The sequence below is a fragment of the Lagenorhynchus albirostris genome, chromosome 1 (genome assembly GCF_949774975.1).
Source record: "Lagenorhynchus albirostris chromosome 1, mLagAlb1.1, whole genome shotgun sequence".
Lineage (NCBI taxonomy): Eukaryota > Metazoa > Chordata > Mammalia > Artiodactyla > Delphinidae > Lagenorhynchus > Lagenorhynchus albirostris.
The window spans coordinates 188,003,653-188,018,019 of record NC_083095.1 but is presented as its reverse complement, the minus strand read 5'-3'; the positions used below and the strand labels follow the sequence as shown (position 1 = coordinate 188,018,019).

At 39.1% G+C, this 14,367-nt stretch overlaps 1 protein-coding gene across 1 annotated transcript in view; it reads right to left on the bottom strand.

The window, feature by feature from the left end:
- Positions 1–14,367, bottom strand: part of MRC1 (mannose receptor C-type 1) — a 98,030-nt gene that overhangs the window by 34,808 nt on the left and 48,855 nt on the right. The window contains exons 11-17 of the mRNA XM_060121740.1: positions 11,176–11,324; positions 8,422–8,621; positions 5,931–6,058; positions 5,361–5,448; positions 4,041–4,185; positions 2,105–2,146; positions 680–843 (exon numbers count right to left, since the gene is read on the bottom strand). Coding sequence (XP_059977723.1) covers positions 680–843; positions 2,105–2,146; positions 4,041–4,185; positions 5,361–5,448; positions 5,931–6,058; positions 8,422–8,621; positions 11,176–11,324 — 916 coding nt within the window. The remainder of the gene's footprint in view (positions 1–679; positions 844–2,104; positions 2,147–4,040; positions 4,186–5,360; positions 5,449–5,930; positions 6,059–8,421; positions 8,622–11,175; positions 11,325–14,367) is intronic.

Sequence of the window (14,367 nt, the reverse complement as noted above, 5' to 3'; positions counted from 1 at the left end):
ACCACGGTATATCTACGAAGATGGAGATAAGTCATGCTACACTCCAATACCTTTGTGATCAAATGAATTTTTATTCTTTCGTTACTGTTGAACTTATTTTTTTCCTTCTCTCCCTCTTACCTCCTTTCTGGAAAACAATAAAGATGCCATGAAGATTTTTAAAGAGAAAGATCAAGCCAAGGACGCTTGGAAAGAAACCAATTATACCTTCACTGTTAGCTGACAATTTTGGCACAACCAAAAAAGACTTTTATATGAATAATCAAGCTGTACTATCTATTAACCAAGAATCTGGTTAAGATTAAGACATAAATTATAATCAATTTGCACTAAACACAAAGGGTCCAGGATTGATATATATCAACTAGTTAAGAATGATAATCTTTGAAAATCAAATTAGTGAACTCAAAGCCATCAAGCCTGGATTCTCCCAAAGCCCAGGCTAAACACTGTTTCTGGGTTCTCTGATTCTCCACTGAATACTCCAGCAATCAGGTCATTCACTTCTGCGATGGCCAATACCCAGCACCCCTGCCCTGACACTCACATCTTTACCCCTGACCTTAGGAGGTTCAAATTCAGCACATAATTGGAAATTGCACCATGGGGTAGCAATCGTAGACATTGTCTTTGCTTAGCACATGTCACTGTTCCATTCTTAAATTAATCATATGCTTACATATTTCCATAGAAACTTCTTTTCGCTTTCACTTCGGATAGAAACAAGATCTCCAAAATTCCTCTTGCAAAATTCTCGTGCCTTGTCCATGGTTTCCTTCTCTTTGCTAAAATAATACTGGTAGTCTTTGTAAATAGCCCACCCATCGTCAGTGACTGGTGGATCTGAAAAATTAGTGGAAAAAAGGTGATGAATTTTATTTAGACAAATTCAAGAATCTGGTATGTATGCCACACAAGAGTGAAAAGAGCAGAGTAGCACTATCAGAGGTATCTGCAGCTCTGAGAGCTCAGAAGAAGGAAGTTGATGCCAATACAGACTGAATCACCCAAATCCAAATATCTACTTTCCACTAACTCTGTAAAAAATAGTTACTTTTCTTCTCAGCTAAGTTCCATGATCATTATTGGGTAAAAGAACTCCCAATGTTACATTCACCAATAGGAGCTGGAATGACTGACATACACGCACCCATGATGTTTTAGGTTCAAAGAGTGGAAACTGTGAGAAAGCAACTTTCATCTTAAATCTAACAAAGAACTTGTAAAAGATGGACCTGGGTGCTTCAATGTGTAATTGAAGAACTAAGGAATTCAGGTACCAGGAGGGCTCCGAAGGCTTTTTCCCAACTATGGAATTCCATGATTCTGTGCTATAGTAGTTTGAGTAAAAGCCCCAAAGATGCCCAGGTCTTAATCTCTGGAATCTGTGACTGCTATACAGGAAAACGTACTTTGTAGACATGATTAAGTTAAGAACCTTCAGATGGAGAGATTACCCTAAATTATCTGGGTGGGCCCTAAATGTAATTCATCAGTATCCTTACAGAGGGAGATGTGAGTACAGAAGAAGGTGGTGATGTGACAAACGAAGGAAGATGCTACACTGCTGGTTCTGAAGATAAAGGGAGGGGCCATGAACCAACAAATGCAAGGAATGCAGCTCTAGAAGCTTGTGACAAGGAAGGAGATTCACCCTTAGAGGCTCTGGAGGGAGCACGGTCCTGCCTATCCCTTGATTTCAGCCCAGGGAAACTGAGTTCACATCTCTGACCTCCAGAACTGTAAGGGAATATACGTGTGTAGCTTTAAGCCACCAAGCTTGTGGTAATTTGTTACAGCAGCCATAGGAAACTAATACATGAGGGCCGTGGATTTGATTCATGAAAGCTGAGAAGTGATATTAACATGCCTTACGTTTGTGCATGGAAGTATCTGTCTGGAGGGGTAGAGCCAAACTTTCATGAGATTCTCGAAGATATTAAGAACCTCTTCTCTCCACCTTCCTAGGGTAAGGTTTTTGGTTTGTTTGTCTGTTTTGGTTTGGGTTTGTTTTTCTTTTTCCATTGAGAAAGGAAAGAGGAAAAAAATGAATCTATTTTCTATTTCTATCAATATAGAAATCAGGAAAAAAGGAAACACCTACTGTCTTGAGGAGCTGGGGTTGGCTCAGGCTTTGGTGTTTGTCCTGGAAAACAAAAGAAAATTAGATATAAACAGTGCTTGAACTTGTGCTATTACATATCCTTCTTGTTTCACTATTTTCACGGGTCAATATAGCTAAAAACTTAACTGCTCTCTCTTTCTCTTCCTCCCTCCCAATCTTCAATTCTCCTATCAGTTGTGGGGGAGAAGAATAAAGAGAAACAGAATTAGGAGTTAAGAGTTAATCAGATCAGGTTCAACAATACCACCAGAAATTAGAAGACAGTTTTTTAGGCCCCAAAAGTAACATCATAAAAAAGAAAGAAAAGAACATGAGTTTTGGAATCAGAAAGTCTAAGTTCAAATCCCAGTTTGGGGGTTAAATGTCTCACCCTTAACCTTCTCAACTGCAAAAAGGAGTTAGTCACACACGTAAAGAGATGGGGTAAAATGTGAGTTCCTTGTGTTTAGAAAGTACTCAATAGATGTTCGTTTTGCAGTGGTGCATCTTATAACGAGCTGTGAAAGTACTTAAATTTTCATTATTTGAAACCATTAAATACGAACTATTTATTTACAAAATATAATTTCTTCAAAAAACTTATTCTTGGGGCTTCCCTGGTAGCACAGTGATTAAGAATCCACCTGCCAATGCAGGGGACACGGGTTCGAGCCCTGGTCCGGGAAGATCCCACATGCTGCGGAGCAACTAAGCCCGTGCGCTACAACTACTGAGCCTGTGAGCCACAACTACTGAGGCCACACAACACAGCTACTGAAGTCTGTGCGCCTAGAGCCCGTGCTCCGCGAGAGAAGCCACTGCAATGAGAAGCCTGTGCACCGCAACGAAGAGTAGCCCTTGCTCGCTGCAGCTAGAGAAAGCTCGCCTGCAGCAACGAAGACCCAACGCAGCCAAAAATAAATTAAAAAGAAAAGAAAACTTATTCTTACTAAATGTTTGTTTTATGAAACACTACATAAAATATTTTTCTTTCCAAGTAGTTACTAATACTTGGACTTTGCTGGAATCCAATAAAAGGACTCAAGTTACTTAGCTTTGGGTTTAATGAATTTAACATCTGTAAGAACAGAGCTACTAATAATACAAAAGGAAATTAGTCTTTGGTAGCTAAGAGACTTTTAAAGAAAAACTGGCCACTATTTATTCTTCCATTCTGAAAACATTGGAAACACTCCTCTAAGCCAGAGTAAGGAAAATAAGCAGACAGACAGTAGGAGAGCGACACAGTATCTTTAGCGATGGAGCTGGAACAGTAGCCAAGGATCCCCAACAGCAGGGGGCGACGTGGTTCCATTTATCTGTCCACAGAAGAGGAAGTTATACATATTTTGGTTCAAGGGTGGACCTGTTTATCTGAAAAAAATCTGACTTGGACATGTGGAACTTTCTGAGTCACAAATCATGATGGATAAGTATGCATTGATCATTTGGGGCCATCAATAACATGATGGGTCTTACAGCATCAGGGACCTCAAAATGGTACCAGTTCTTTGACTGAACATTTCCTTGAGAAATTAAGCAGCATATTCAGGCTGAGGGAGACTTTCACCTATTGGATGACTAACGTGGGTCAGAGGGTGGAAATGCCCAAACAGAGACTGCACCCTCATTACTCTGCTTACAGAGTAGAACACCTACCCACTCCCATGCCTATAGGACCTGAGCGAGAAGCGCAGCTCGTGGGAATTATTTTGGAGGATGTGACTCTGGTCCAGGACTCCCGGGTGGCCTTTTGATCTTCTGTTCCTTTGGAACATTTATCTGTGCTCAGCGACTTCATTCTTATCCTGTGAAATGATGGCCCCTGCCAATTCCCTTATTTTGTTTGTTTGGTTCCACAGATAAAGGGAAGATATTGGGATCACTGGAGGTTAGTTCTCCAATCTGAGATAAAGGAGAGGACAGATCATCATACCTTTTCGTATCTGGCAAATCCAGTTGTTAAGATGTTCACAGTTAATATCGTTCCAGGACATACCAGGGTCACCTTTCAACTCACCACAATACTCAACATTTTGATAATTATTAGGTTCTCCATAAGCCCAATTTTCATATGAAACCTATATTAGAAACATTACATTACAACCATTAGCCATTTTTATCAGCCAATGCCAATCAACCATCCAAACACAAAAGGAAAGATGTTTACATTTCTTAATCGCTTCAGTTTTTTTTCACAATAGGTTTGTTTTGCAAACAAGTTTTATGAACACAGCTGGGAAAGAAATAGCTTTCATTAAATGAAACTTCTGAAGTCAAATAGAGTATGCTATTAAGTATTATAAAATTTTCTTTCCCCTTATTAAATAGAATGGATCCAGGGCCATGAAAGTGGGATTTGTATACAGGAAAAACCTGGCAAAAAGTTCCACTTCTCAGTATTGGGAGTTCCTCAATTTATAACTCATTCTTAAGGGATAATATTTCATTGTGATACTGGAAACTTTCTTTTTACTAGAGGGGTAGGAGAGAGAAATATAATTAGTTCTCCTTACGAAAGAAAAGACTTATGAAATGTTACTAAGGAAGCTACCAAACGTTGCCAAAGTGAACAGTGGAAATAAATGGAGGGCTGGGATTAGGTCCTCTGCAGAGTTCTCAGAGTGGAATCATAGCCCCCAAGGTTTTAGAATAAGCATCATGATCTATTTTCCAGAGATCTAAATATAAAATCCATGTTAACAATGGAGCCATCAAGTAATCCACCCTACCGAGCACCTTGAAAAGTTGCTGATGGGTCGGGACAGGAAGTAGAACTGAAAGTATACAAAATCACTTCCTGTGATGATGGCCAGCACGTGCCACAGCCTCTCACTTCCCCGTTCCTGAGAATGGAGAAGTCTGACAAAGCCTAATGGTTTCTAATGGAATATCAAAAGTTGTTTCCATACCTCCTAGTCTACAAGAGGTCATAAAACACTCAATTTTTAAGAAGTCTAGCTACTTGCATAACAACTTGGCACGAGAGAATGAAGACATTATTTTATATCAATTAGGGGAATGAGTTTCCTAATTTTTTTTCAGCCAGTCCACCATGTTCCACCTTGGGTGAACAGAACTGTCCTGGGACAGGGGCAGAATAATGGTCCTAAAGCAGCATTCATTTTGCATAGAAAAAGGTCTCTAGCTCTCATAATAACCCATCTTACCAAAAATTTGGAGTAAGCCAAAAGGTTAATACCCAAATAAATACATGATAAAGTAAGAAAATGATATGTTAAGTCAAATTACTCACAGGAGATCCATCACTCCAAGTAAAGCCCTCAGAAGGACTTCCATATGTCAGTCCCAACCAAAACAGTTCGTGGTAGCTTCCACTAGCTCTGCAACATACAGGATATAAAGGTAGCTTATGAACCAAGTTTGGTTACCTATGAGTCCTAATCCAATTTGAAAATGACCCCCAAAACATAAATTAGTTAGTACACTGGTAAAGGGATTCAATGACTAAATGTAAGCTTTATGCAACAGTTGTGCATTTTGGTACAACCTGTAAATATCCTGAAAACAAGCTGCTGTTTGAAAGAACTGTAAAGCATTGGAAGGTACTCATTCATTTATTCATTTAACAATATGTACTGAGCATCTTATACGTTTATAGAGCAATTCATCACAGGATTTATATCTATAAAATTAAAGCATTTAGAAGTGAAACTAAATCAAAAAGTGCCCACGGATTCAGGATAGGATATACGTATCCAAAGCAGCATAAGGAGCCAACAATTCTGGAAATATGAGAATTTTCTCAACATCATTAACACCCAACGGGTCAAAGAAAGGAGTATTGTATAGAAAAGCTACTTACGTTATTAATCGCCATATTGTTTGCTGTTCCTCCTTATTATTGACACTAGCTAGATCTCCACCCAGAGCTCTACAAAAATCTCGAGATTCAAACCATGTTTTCTTCTCATGTTTTCCTTTTGTAAACAGCTAAAGGTGATACAGATTCAGAATTTATTTTACACTTCATAGCTTATCAAACCAAGAGAAATAATCTACTTGTGATGAGATTTCATTTATAGAAAAGTAAGACATTACAATGGCCCCAATTTGGGGGATGATTTTGTTGAGAAAACCTTAGAAAACGAACTTATTTTATAGCACCTGGAGAAGTCAGATTAAAAGCTTTAGGCGTATGCGTTTGGCATACAGCTTCTTGTAGAAGATAGGATTAATTCGCTTAAGTGTAAAAAGTAGCGTTGAGATGGAAGAGAATGAAAAGAAACTTGATATAGAGAAAGTAAACATGAATTTAAAAAATTTAAGGGTAATAACCTCCCTAAGATTGCATCACAGTTTGTTATCCTGTTTAGCTTAAACAACGAATAACGCGGCAGCCTTCCAACACTTTGTTGTTATGTTCTTAAAACTGCCTTTCCCTTTTTCCTTATGAATGTATATTTTAACAACGATTGGAGAACGTGTCATGACTGACACTTATCGGGGAGAGCATCTAAAAAGATGGGATATAAGCTAAACTAAAGCTAAGATTTATAGAATGTAGAGAATATGTCATATTATCCACAGTGATAGTATGGGAAATATCCATCAGGATGCAAACAGTAAAGGAGTTCATTGCATCCACCAACTTTTATAATTTTCATTCATTATTTCTCATGAGACGTGGCGCCCACCATTGCACGCTTGTAGAAAAAGGGATTTGCTTCCAGTGGACTATGGTTGCCCAGTTGTCATAGAGCAACCCAAGGCAATCTTCACCTTGACCTTACTTGAGTTATCTGGATACAGGTAACTTGAGCAACTTTCCACTGCAGTAATTCTCAAGACTCCTGTGAATATCTCAAGTTGTTAGATGGTGATATAAGATTTTATTTTCTTAAATCAATTTACTAACAGCTGAATTTTATGACTAATTCTCACATCTTAATATGTACAAAGATGGTCTATATGTTTTCAAACAAACCCTACCCCAAGCACCTCTAAAACCATAATTTCTAGGGAAGCACATATTTGGATTCGTTGAACATCCACCTGGATAACATCTGTTGGAAGCCCTGGTTCACTTCCCAGCTCCGAGAATTCTACTCCTTCTCTCAAAAATTCTGCAGCTCATCTCCACAGCCTGCCACCCTCAGGCGAATGGCTGTGCATAGGCCAAACCTGGCCTTTGTGCAATAGCTCAAAAGTTTCCAGAGGCAGCAATCAAATACCTGATTAGCTTTGCATTAGTCCTCAATCCATTTGTAAAATCCTCTCCTGTCTTGGCTCAATATGTTCCCTTCTATGTAAATTATGCTTTTAGCTTTGACTGGCTAATCTGGATTGAACGGCTAATCTGGATTGAACAGCTAATGAGTCTCTGTTGCTGCTAAGTAGAAGTTACCAGCTCAACTAGCCCTTGAGTTAGAGGAGACTAAACAACTTCATTCTGACACATGTTAGTAACTCACGTTCTTCATCAGCTTTGCCTAACTGTCTTACAAAACATACCAGGGCCATATGCCTCAAAGGACTGAACAAAAGAAGTCCAGAGAACTGGCCTTTAGAGAACAATGTCATTAAGTGGTAGAGAAGTACATTGCTATATTTGGCTAAACCCAACCTTCTCTAGAAAGAATATGATTTACAAGAGAGAAAAAAACCCCAAATGCTTAATTCATTGGGGTATGGGGTATGTTTTTTGTTTGGGTGAACTTGATTGCATAAGGAGAAAACGGATGGTCCAGTCTAGGAATGTACTGGTTGATAGCAGGATATCAAATTGTCGTTTATAGGTCACTGAACGGCCATGTGCCCCTACGGGAAGTCTTTCATCTCTCATCAGGCATAATAATCAGGGGTTAAATCAGAACAAGGGAGTATACTCTCTAGAATCCCAGTGTGACATGATCGCAGATTCGTTTATCAGTTCACTTAGCCTAAAGCTTGGGCTCCAAGAACAGAGCCAACATGGGATGCAACAGGCTAGCATGAGGGGGAGCAGAAATTTTCACTAAGATAGAAAGGAGTGCGAGCTCATACTAGGGCAAGCAAGCATGGGAGAGAGGAAAGACGCCAAGAGTGGGAGGTGAGGAAGGAAAGGAGGCAAAGAAAGGCTGCCGCGAGTTGTGTGTGTGGTATGGGTTGTGTTTGCTGGTCTAAAAGCAACTGGTCCTTAGCAATCCACCCAAGGAGAGCTCCTTAAAAACAGTGGATGCCCCAGCCCCCTGCCAGATCAATAAAATCAGGATTTCTACAGGTGGAGCCTGGGCACTGGTTTTGTTTCAATTCCTTAGGTGATTTTAGGCTGAAGCATATCCCAATTCTTTAAGAGCTCAGCAACTGAGACTTACCTTGAAACACAAGCTTGTTTTACCGGAGGTGCCCCAATCCTCTGGACATTTGGGTTCCGGGGTGGTTGTAGGCTCTGGTGGGCGAGTTACTCCTTCTGCCCAGTGTTTGCACACAAATTTTGCCTTTTCTTCACATCTCAAGACATCCCACAAGCCCCCTGCAACCCCAGTTCTCATGGCAACACACCCGGCTTTCCGTCCTGCGGGTAACAAAGCAGAATTCACTCAACAAGTGATTGTGAAAGCCAGCTATGTTCACGGAAGACCGTTCAAACCTGAGCCTCAAGCTGTGGGATCGAATCTACATGTGACGAGAAAATGTAGAGGAGAGATCCTGCAGCATTTGGCTACTGATTTGTGCTATTTTTGAACCATTATTTACCTTTTATTTGTGTGGCCTGTATCCCCAACTGAATTATAATCTCAAATGTCAAGGTTTTGGTAACATTTTGCATTTCTAATATCTGGCAGGGTGTCCCCCTCAACACAGACATTTAACAGTACAAGAGTTTTAGTATGATAAAATTTACCGTAATGACAAAAATAACATTTTGGGTTTCTTTTCCCAAGGAAGTTGATTTTTTTGAATTTATTTTTTATTTTATATTGCTGTCTAGTTGATTTACAATGTTGTGTTAGTTTCAGGTGTACAGCAAAGTGATTCAGTTATACACGTACATATACCCAAAAATAATGGGGTTTTGATGTTTCTTTCTTTTTTAAAAAAAATTATTTAAGATCTGTTATTTTTCCCCCTGGGGTCCACGTAGATATCTGAGAACAGAAGTTCTTTGGACTTCAAAATGAGACACGTCTGAGCTAGAGATTTTAGATCAATTACTCAACTACTATGAACCCATTTCCTCGTCTTAAAATGCAAATACTGCTACCTACCTTACAGAGTTGTGATGCACGCCAGCTTTAATGGATAAAAAGGTACATAAAAGACAGTGTGGACTACACTAAGCTTCATGGTTTGAAGCTTTCTGTTTTACCGTCATCATTATTTCGAAATAGTAATTAAGATAGAGCTTTGGAAACATTAGGATTCCTTGCTGCTAAGATGAGATAGTCTTTGGTTGCTGTCCTTTTAAAGGCAGTAAATGTTTAGAAGTAACTCTCCAAGTTCTGGGGAGGTATATTTTTCCCAAAGTATTTTCTGTAAGATTGCTAATTCCCTATGACTCGGGTTTGATCCATTTTTATTCCCTAAGGATGTTACAGGATTAATCTCTCAGAATCCTACTGCTAAATGATCAACACCAGTGAAATGAAGGAGTTTTGCCTGGAGAGTAAGAATTACCACCCTTCAAAAAAAGCAAAAACGTGCACACAGCTCTTAATATACTGCCCTGTTCTTTCAAAATAAACTGAAGTCTTACTATTTTTCAGAATGTTCAATAATTAAACAAAAATCACACCATCCAAATTACTGATCTCTTTTCCTTATTGACAGCTGAGGATACAAATTTTTAAAACTTCTGAAGATTAGGACTTATTAGGCCGAGTAGTTAATTTGTGCCCTTAAGCTCTGTTATCCCTTCTTTAGCTTTTTATCCAGGCACAATGAAACACTTGCTATAAGGACATTGAATTTCCTAAGTGCAGTCATACTGAATTATGTCACAGGCTAGACACCAGTGCATAAAGAAAGCAAAGAACCTTTCAAAGTCTACTTCAGAAACTTCTTATTAAGGCAAATCGGGCTTCCCTGGTGGCGCAGTGGTTGGGAGTCCGCCTGCCGATGCGGGGGACACGGGTTCGTGCCCCGGTCCGGGAAGATCCCACATGCCGCGGAGCGGCTGGGCCCGTGAGCCACGGCCGCTGAGCCTGCGCGTCCGGAGCCTGTGCTCCGCAACGGGAGAGGCCGCAACAGTGAGAGGCCCGCGTACCGCAAAAAAAAAAAAAAAGAAGGCGGCAAATCAAAATTTATAGGGAGGGAGGGTGATCTTAGTGCAAACAGCCTGGATTTGGAAATTACAAAGATTAGTCCAAATCCGTGCTTATAAATTTTTCAAGTTCCAGTTTCCACCTCTTTACAATGAGGATACTTAAACTTACCTTGCAGGTTTCCTATAAGGATAAAATTAACTCCAAGGCATATCAAGGGCTAAACGGGGTAGCCCATTCAAGATATGGAAATAATGAGTTCCACATAAGCACTACATCTTGTTCCAGATTTAGCGCAGTCATAATTCCATTCATAGTTACACTGAAAAGCTTTATACCCCTTGAGGACAGTTTTAAGTTTTCAGAAGTAAGTTAACCATTTGGAATCTTTATGACCATTTAGGATTTCATCACTGTTTCATAAATACTTCAAATAGAGCTGTACCGGATAACCTAGCAGTTTTCTCTTCCCTTTTTTTTTTTTTTTTTTTTTAGACCACTGCAAACTAATGGGAACATTTTTAAAAGGAAAAGCAAAAAGAGAATGAAATATGAGATAATAAAATCTAAAAAGCACAATTAATTTACATAAGTCTGTTTGGAAAGGTGCTGTGAAGGAATTACAGGCTTGGCCCGATGGACGTGTAGGGTAAATGGAAACTCAAGACCAAAGTGCTGGGACTTCCCTGGTGGTCCAGTGGTTAAGAATCCACGCTTCCACTGCAGAGGGCAGGGGTTCCATCCCTGCTCGGGGAACTAACATCCCTCAGGCCACATGGTGCGGCCAAAAAAGCAGAAAAAAGAACACAGATTCTTGGTCCGCTCTCCAGGCCACCTGAAACAAGACCGAAGCTCTGAACATACCTGGCATATCTGAATTCCAGTGGGTGAACTGAACCCCTTCCGCGATGGTCCACTGAAAAGTTCCTTTGTTTTGTACATCTGAAAGTCCTATCCAAAAATATCTTTCAGGCCTCAATCCAACCCAACTAGTCAGAAAGGCTTGTTCATATCTTAAAAAAAAAAAAAAGAACTAAATTTTAGAAAAATGTGAATTTTTCTAATTATCCACATGAAAAATATCTCAACTGTATGCCTGAGCTATGCTTCAGTTGGCAAATCAAACCTATTGTGTTCTATTTACATGTCATTTAAATAATGCAAATTTTCACTAAGGAAATGTGATCTTATGAAGGAAAAATATCATACAGCTGATTGAATAAAATCATTCAACTGTACCCAAACTATTTTTCTCTGTTGCTCACCAGTCCCTCTGCTCCTCCTCAAAGTGAAAGAGAACTCAAAATGCAAAGGAGAAAACTATCGCCTTTTAAAATACATTGTTTGAAAATCAGTCCACTTTTCAAATATTTCAAATGCTCTACACAATTCTTGGTGAAGTAAGTGGAGAGGTTGTAACATTATCGAGGACAATACAGTTAGAAAATCTGTGTGGATTTTCCACTCAATTTCATTCTCATTTTTCAGCTCTGAAACAAAAGAGAAAATTATCAAGAAATACAGAGAACTAGAGATTCAATCTCTAGAAAGAACTGGGAGCAGAATCACAAATTCCAGCGTTCGCTCTCCTCTGGATCCCGTCCTTATATTTGACGTAATCTGGTAATAATACAATGTAGTTGGTAAGGCAAACAAAATTTGTCTTAATTGATAAACAGACAATGGCGCAGCAACATATGCAAAAAAATATCTCTTTGGAGCAAAAGAAAAGTGATGTCCAGAGTTTCCAGGAACAAAGGGAGCTGTAGATGGCTCCAGGGAGAATAGAGAGAGAAATGGAGAGAAAGCCACAATAACAGAACATTTGTTTGACCCTAGTCTGAATAATTTCATTCCCTAAACTGAACAAACCAAAAAAATTAAAAAGTAACAATCAATTTTTCTTAAGGCCCCAAAACCAAATTGAACCACAGAGTTAGTGAGTTCCTGAACACAAGTATCACAGAAAACACATAAGGAAAAGCAAACTTAAAATAGAAAATCTAGGGAAATCTCTATTCTAATAGACCAAAGACCAACAGTACAGATCGGAACATGCTCCCACAGTACTTAAAAATGTATAGCTCACTTCCAGGTCATAAGATAAAAATTATCTATGATCTTATTTTCAGAGGTTAGCATTGTATCAGGGTATTACAATGTATCAGACATTTAATTATACATGAAAAAAGAATGTTGAAAAACAAGTTCTTTTATAAAGACTATATAAATTCTATGACATCTTTCACTTTATCAAAGAATTTTTAATATCAATAGCATCCTCTACATTTTATTGGGTCTGTGTTGAAAGGTCAATAAATATAACTTACTGTATTAAAACTCAATGATTTTTACCTATTCACTTCCAATTAAATGGACATTTTTAAAAATTTCTTTTAAGTTTCTTCTGTGCCTGATCCAGTACTTTGCAAAAAGCAGGAGAAAAATAAATACTAAAACCTAAAGAAAGATGGGACTCTAGATGTTAAAAGTTACATAAAGGGCTTCCCTGGTGGCGCAGTGGTTGAGAGTCCGCCTGCCGATGCAGGGGACACGGGTTCGTGCCCCAGTCTGGGAAGATCCCACACGCTGCGGAGCGGCTGGTCCCGTGAGCCATGGCCGCTGAGCCTGCGCGTCCAGAGCCTGTGCTCTGCAACGGGAGAGGCCACAGCAGTGAGAGGCCCGCGTACCGCAAAAAAAAAAAAAAAAAAAAAAAAAAAGTTACATAAAATTCTCTGTGTCCACATCATTTTCTGGACCTAATAATCTAGTAAACCTAGCAAAGCAAAGCAAAACAAAGAATGGAAGACTGGAAAGAATGAATAAAGTATTCAGTAAATCTCTCTGCCTTCTTTTTTGTTGGAGGTGGTAGTAAAGATAGAAAGTATGATTTTTGACATGACAAATTTTACTTACTTTTTTTGCTTTAAAAAATTTGAGATCTGCTACATTTTAAAAAAGTTAGATCTCTCATGGAGCTCAATATCAAAAAAACAAACAACCCAATTAAAAAATAGGAAGAAGACCTAAATAGACATTTCACCAAAGAAGACATACAGATGGCCAAGAAGCACATGAAAGGATGCTCAACATTACTAATTATTAGAGAAATGCATATGAAAACTACAATGAGGTATCACCTCACACCAGTCAGAATGGTCATCATCAAAAAATCTACAAACAGTAAATGCTGGAGAGGGTGTGGAGAAAAGGGAACCCTTTCGCACTTTTGGTGGGAATGTAAATGGATACAGCCACTATGGAGAACAGTATGGAGGTTCCTTATAAAACTAAACATAGAACTATCAAATGACCCAGCAATCCCACTACTGGGCATATACCCTGAGAAAACTGTAATTCAAAAGGACACATGCACCCCAACATTCATTGCAGCACTATTTACAATAGCCAGGACATGGAAACAACCTAAATGGCCATCAACAGACGAATGGATAAAGAAGATGTGGTACATATGTACAATGGAATATTACTCAGCCATAAAAAGGAACAAAATTTGGTCATTTGTAGAGACGTGGATGGTCCTAGAGTCTGTCATACAGAGTGAAGTAAGCCAGAAAGAGAAAAACAAATATCGTATATTAATGCATATATGTGGAATCTAGAAAAATGGTACAGATGAACCTATTTGTAGGGAAGGAATAGAGATGTAGAGGTAGAGAACGGACATGTGGACACGGGGGGGGAAGGGGAGGGTGGGACAAACTGGGAGATTAGGTTTGACATAAATACACTACCATGTGTAAAATAGCTAGCTAGTGGGAACCTGCTGTATAGCATGGGGAGCTCAGCTCGGTGCTCTGTGATGACCTAGATGGGTGGGATGGGGGTGGGTGGGAGAGAGGTCCAAGAGGGAGGGGATATAGGTATACATATAGCTGATTCACTTCCTTGTACAGCAGAAACTAACACAACATTGTAAAGCAATTATACTCCAATAAGTAAATAAAGTTAGATCTATAAACAACATTTACCAGAGCATTAGCAAACTGTTCTGAATATCGTTTTACGCTACTAAAAGTAGCAAAATATTTTATT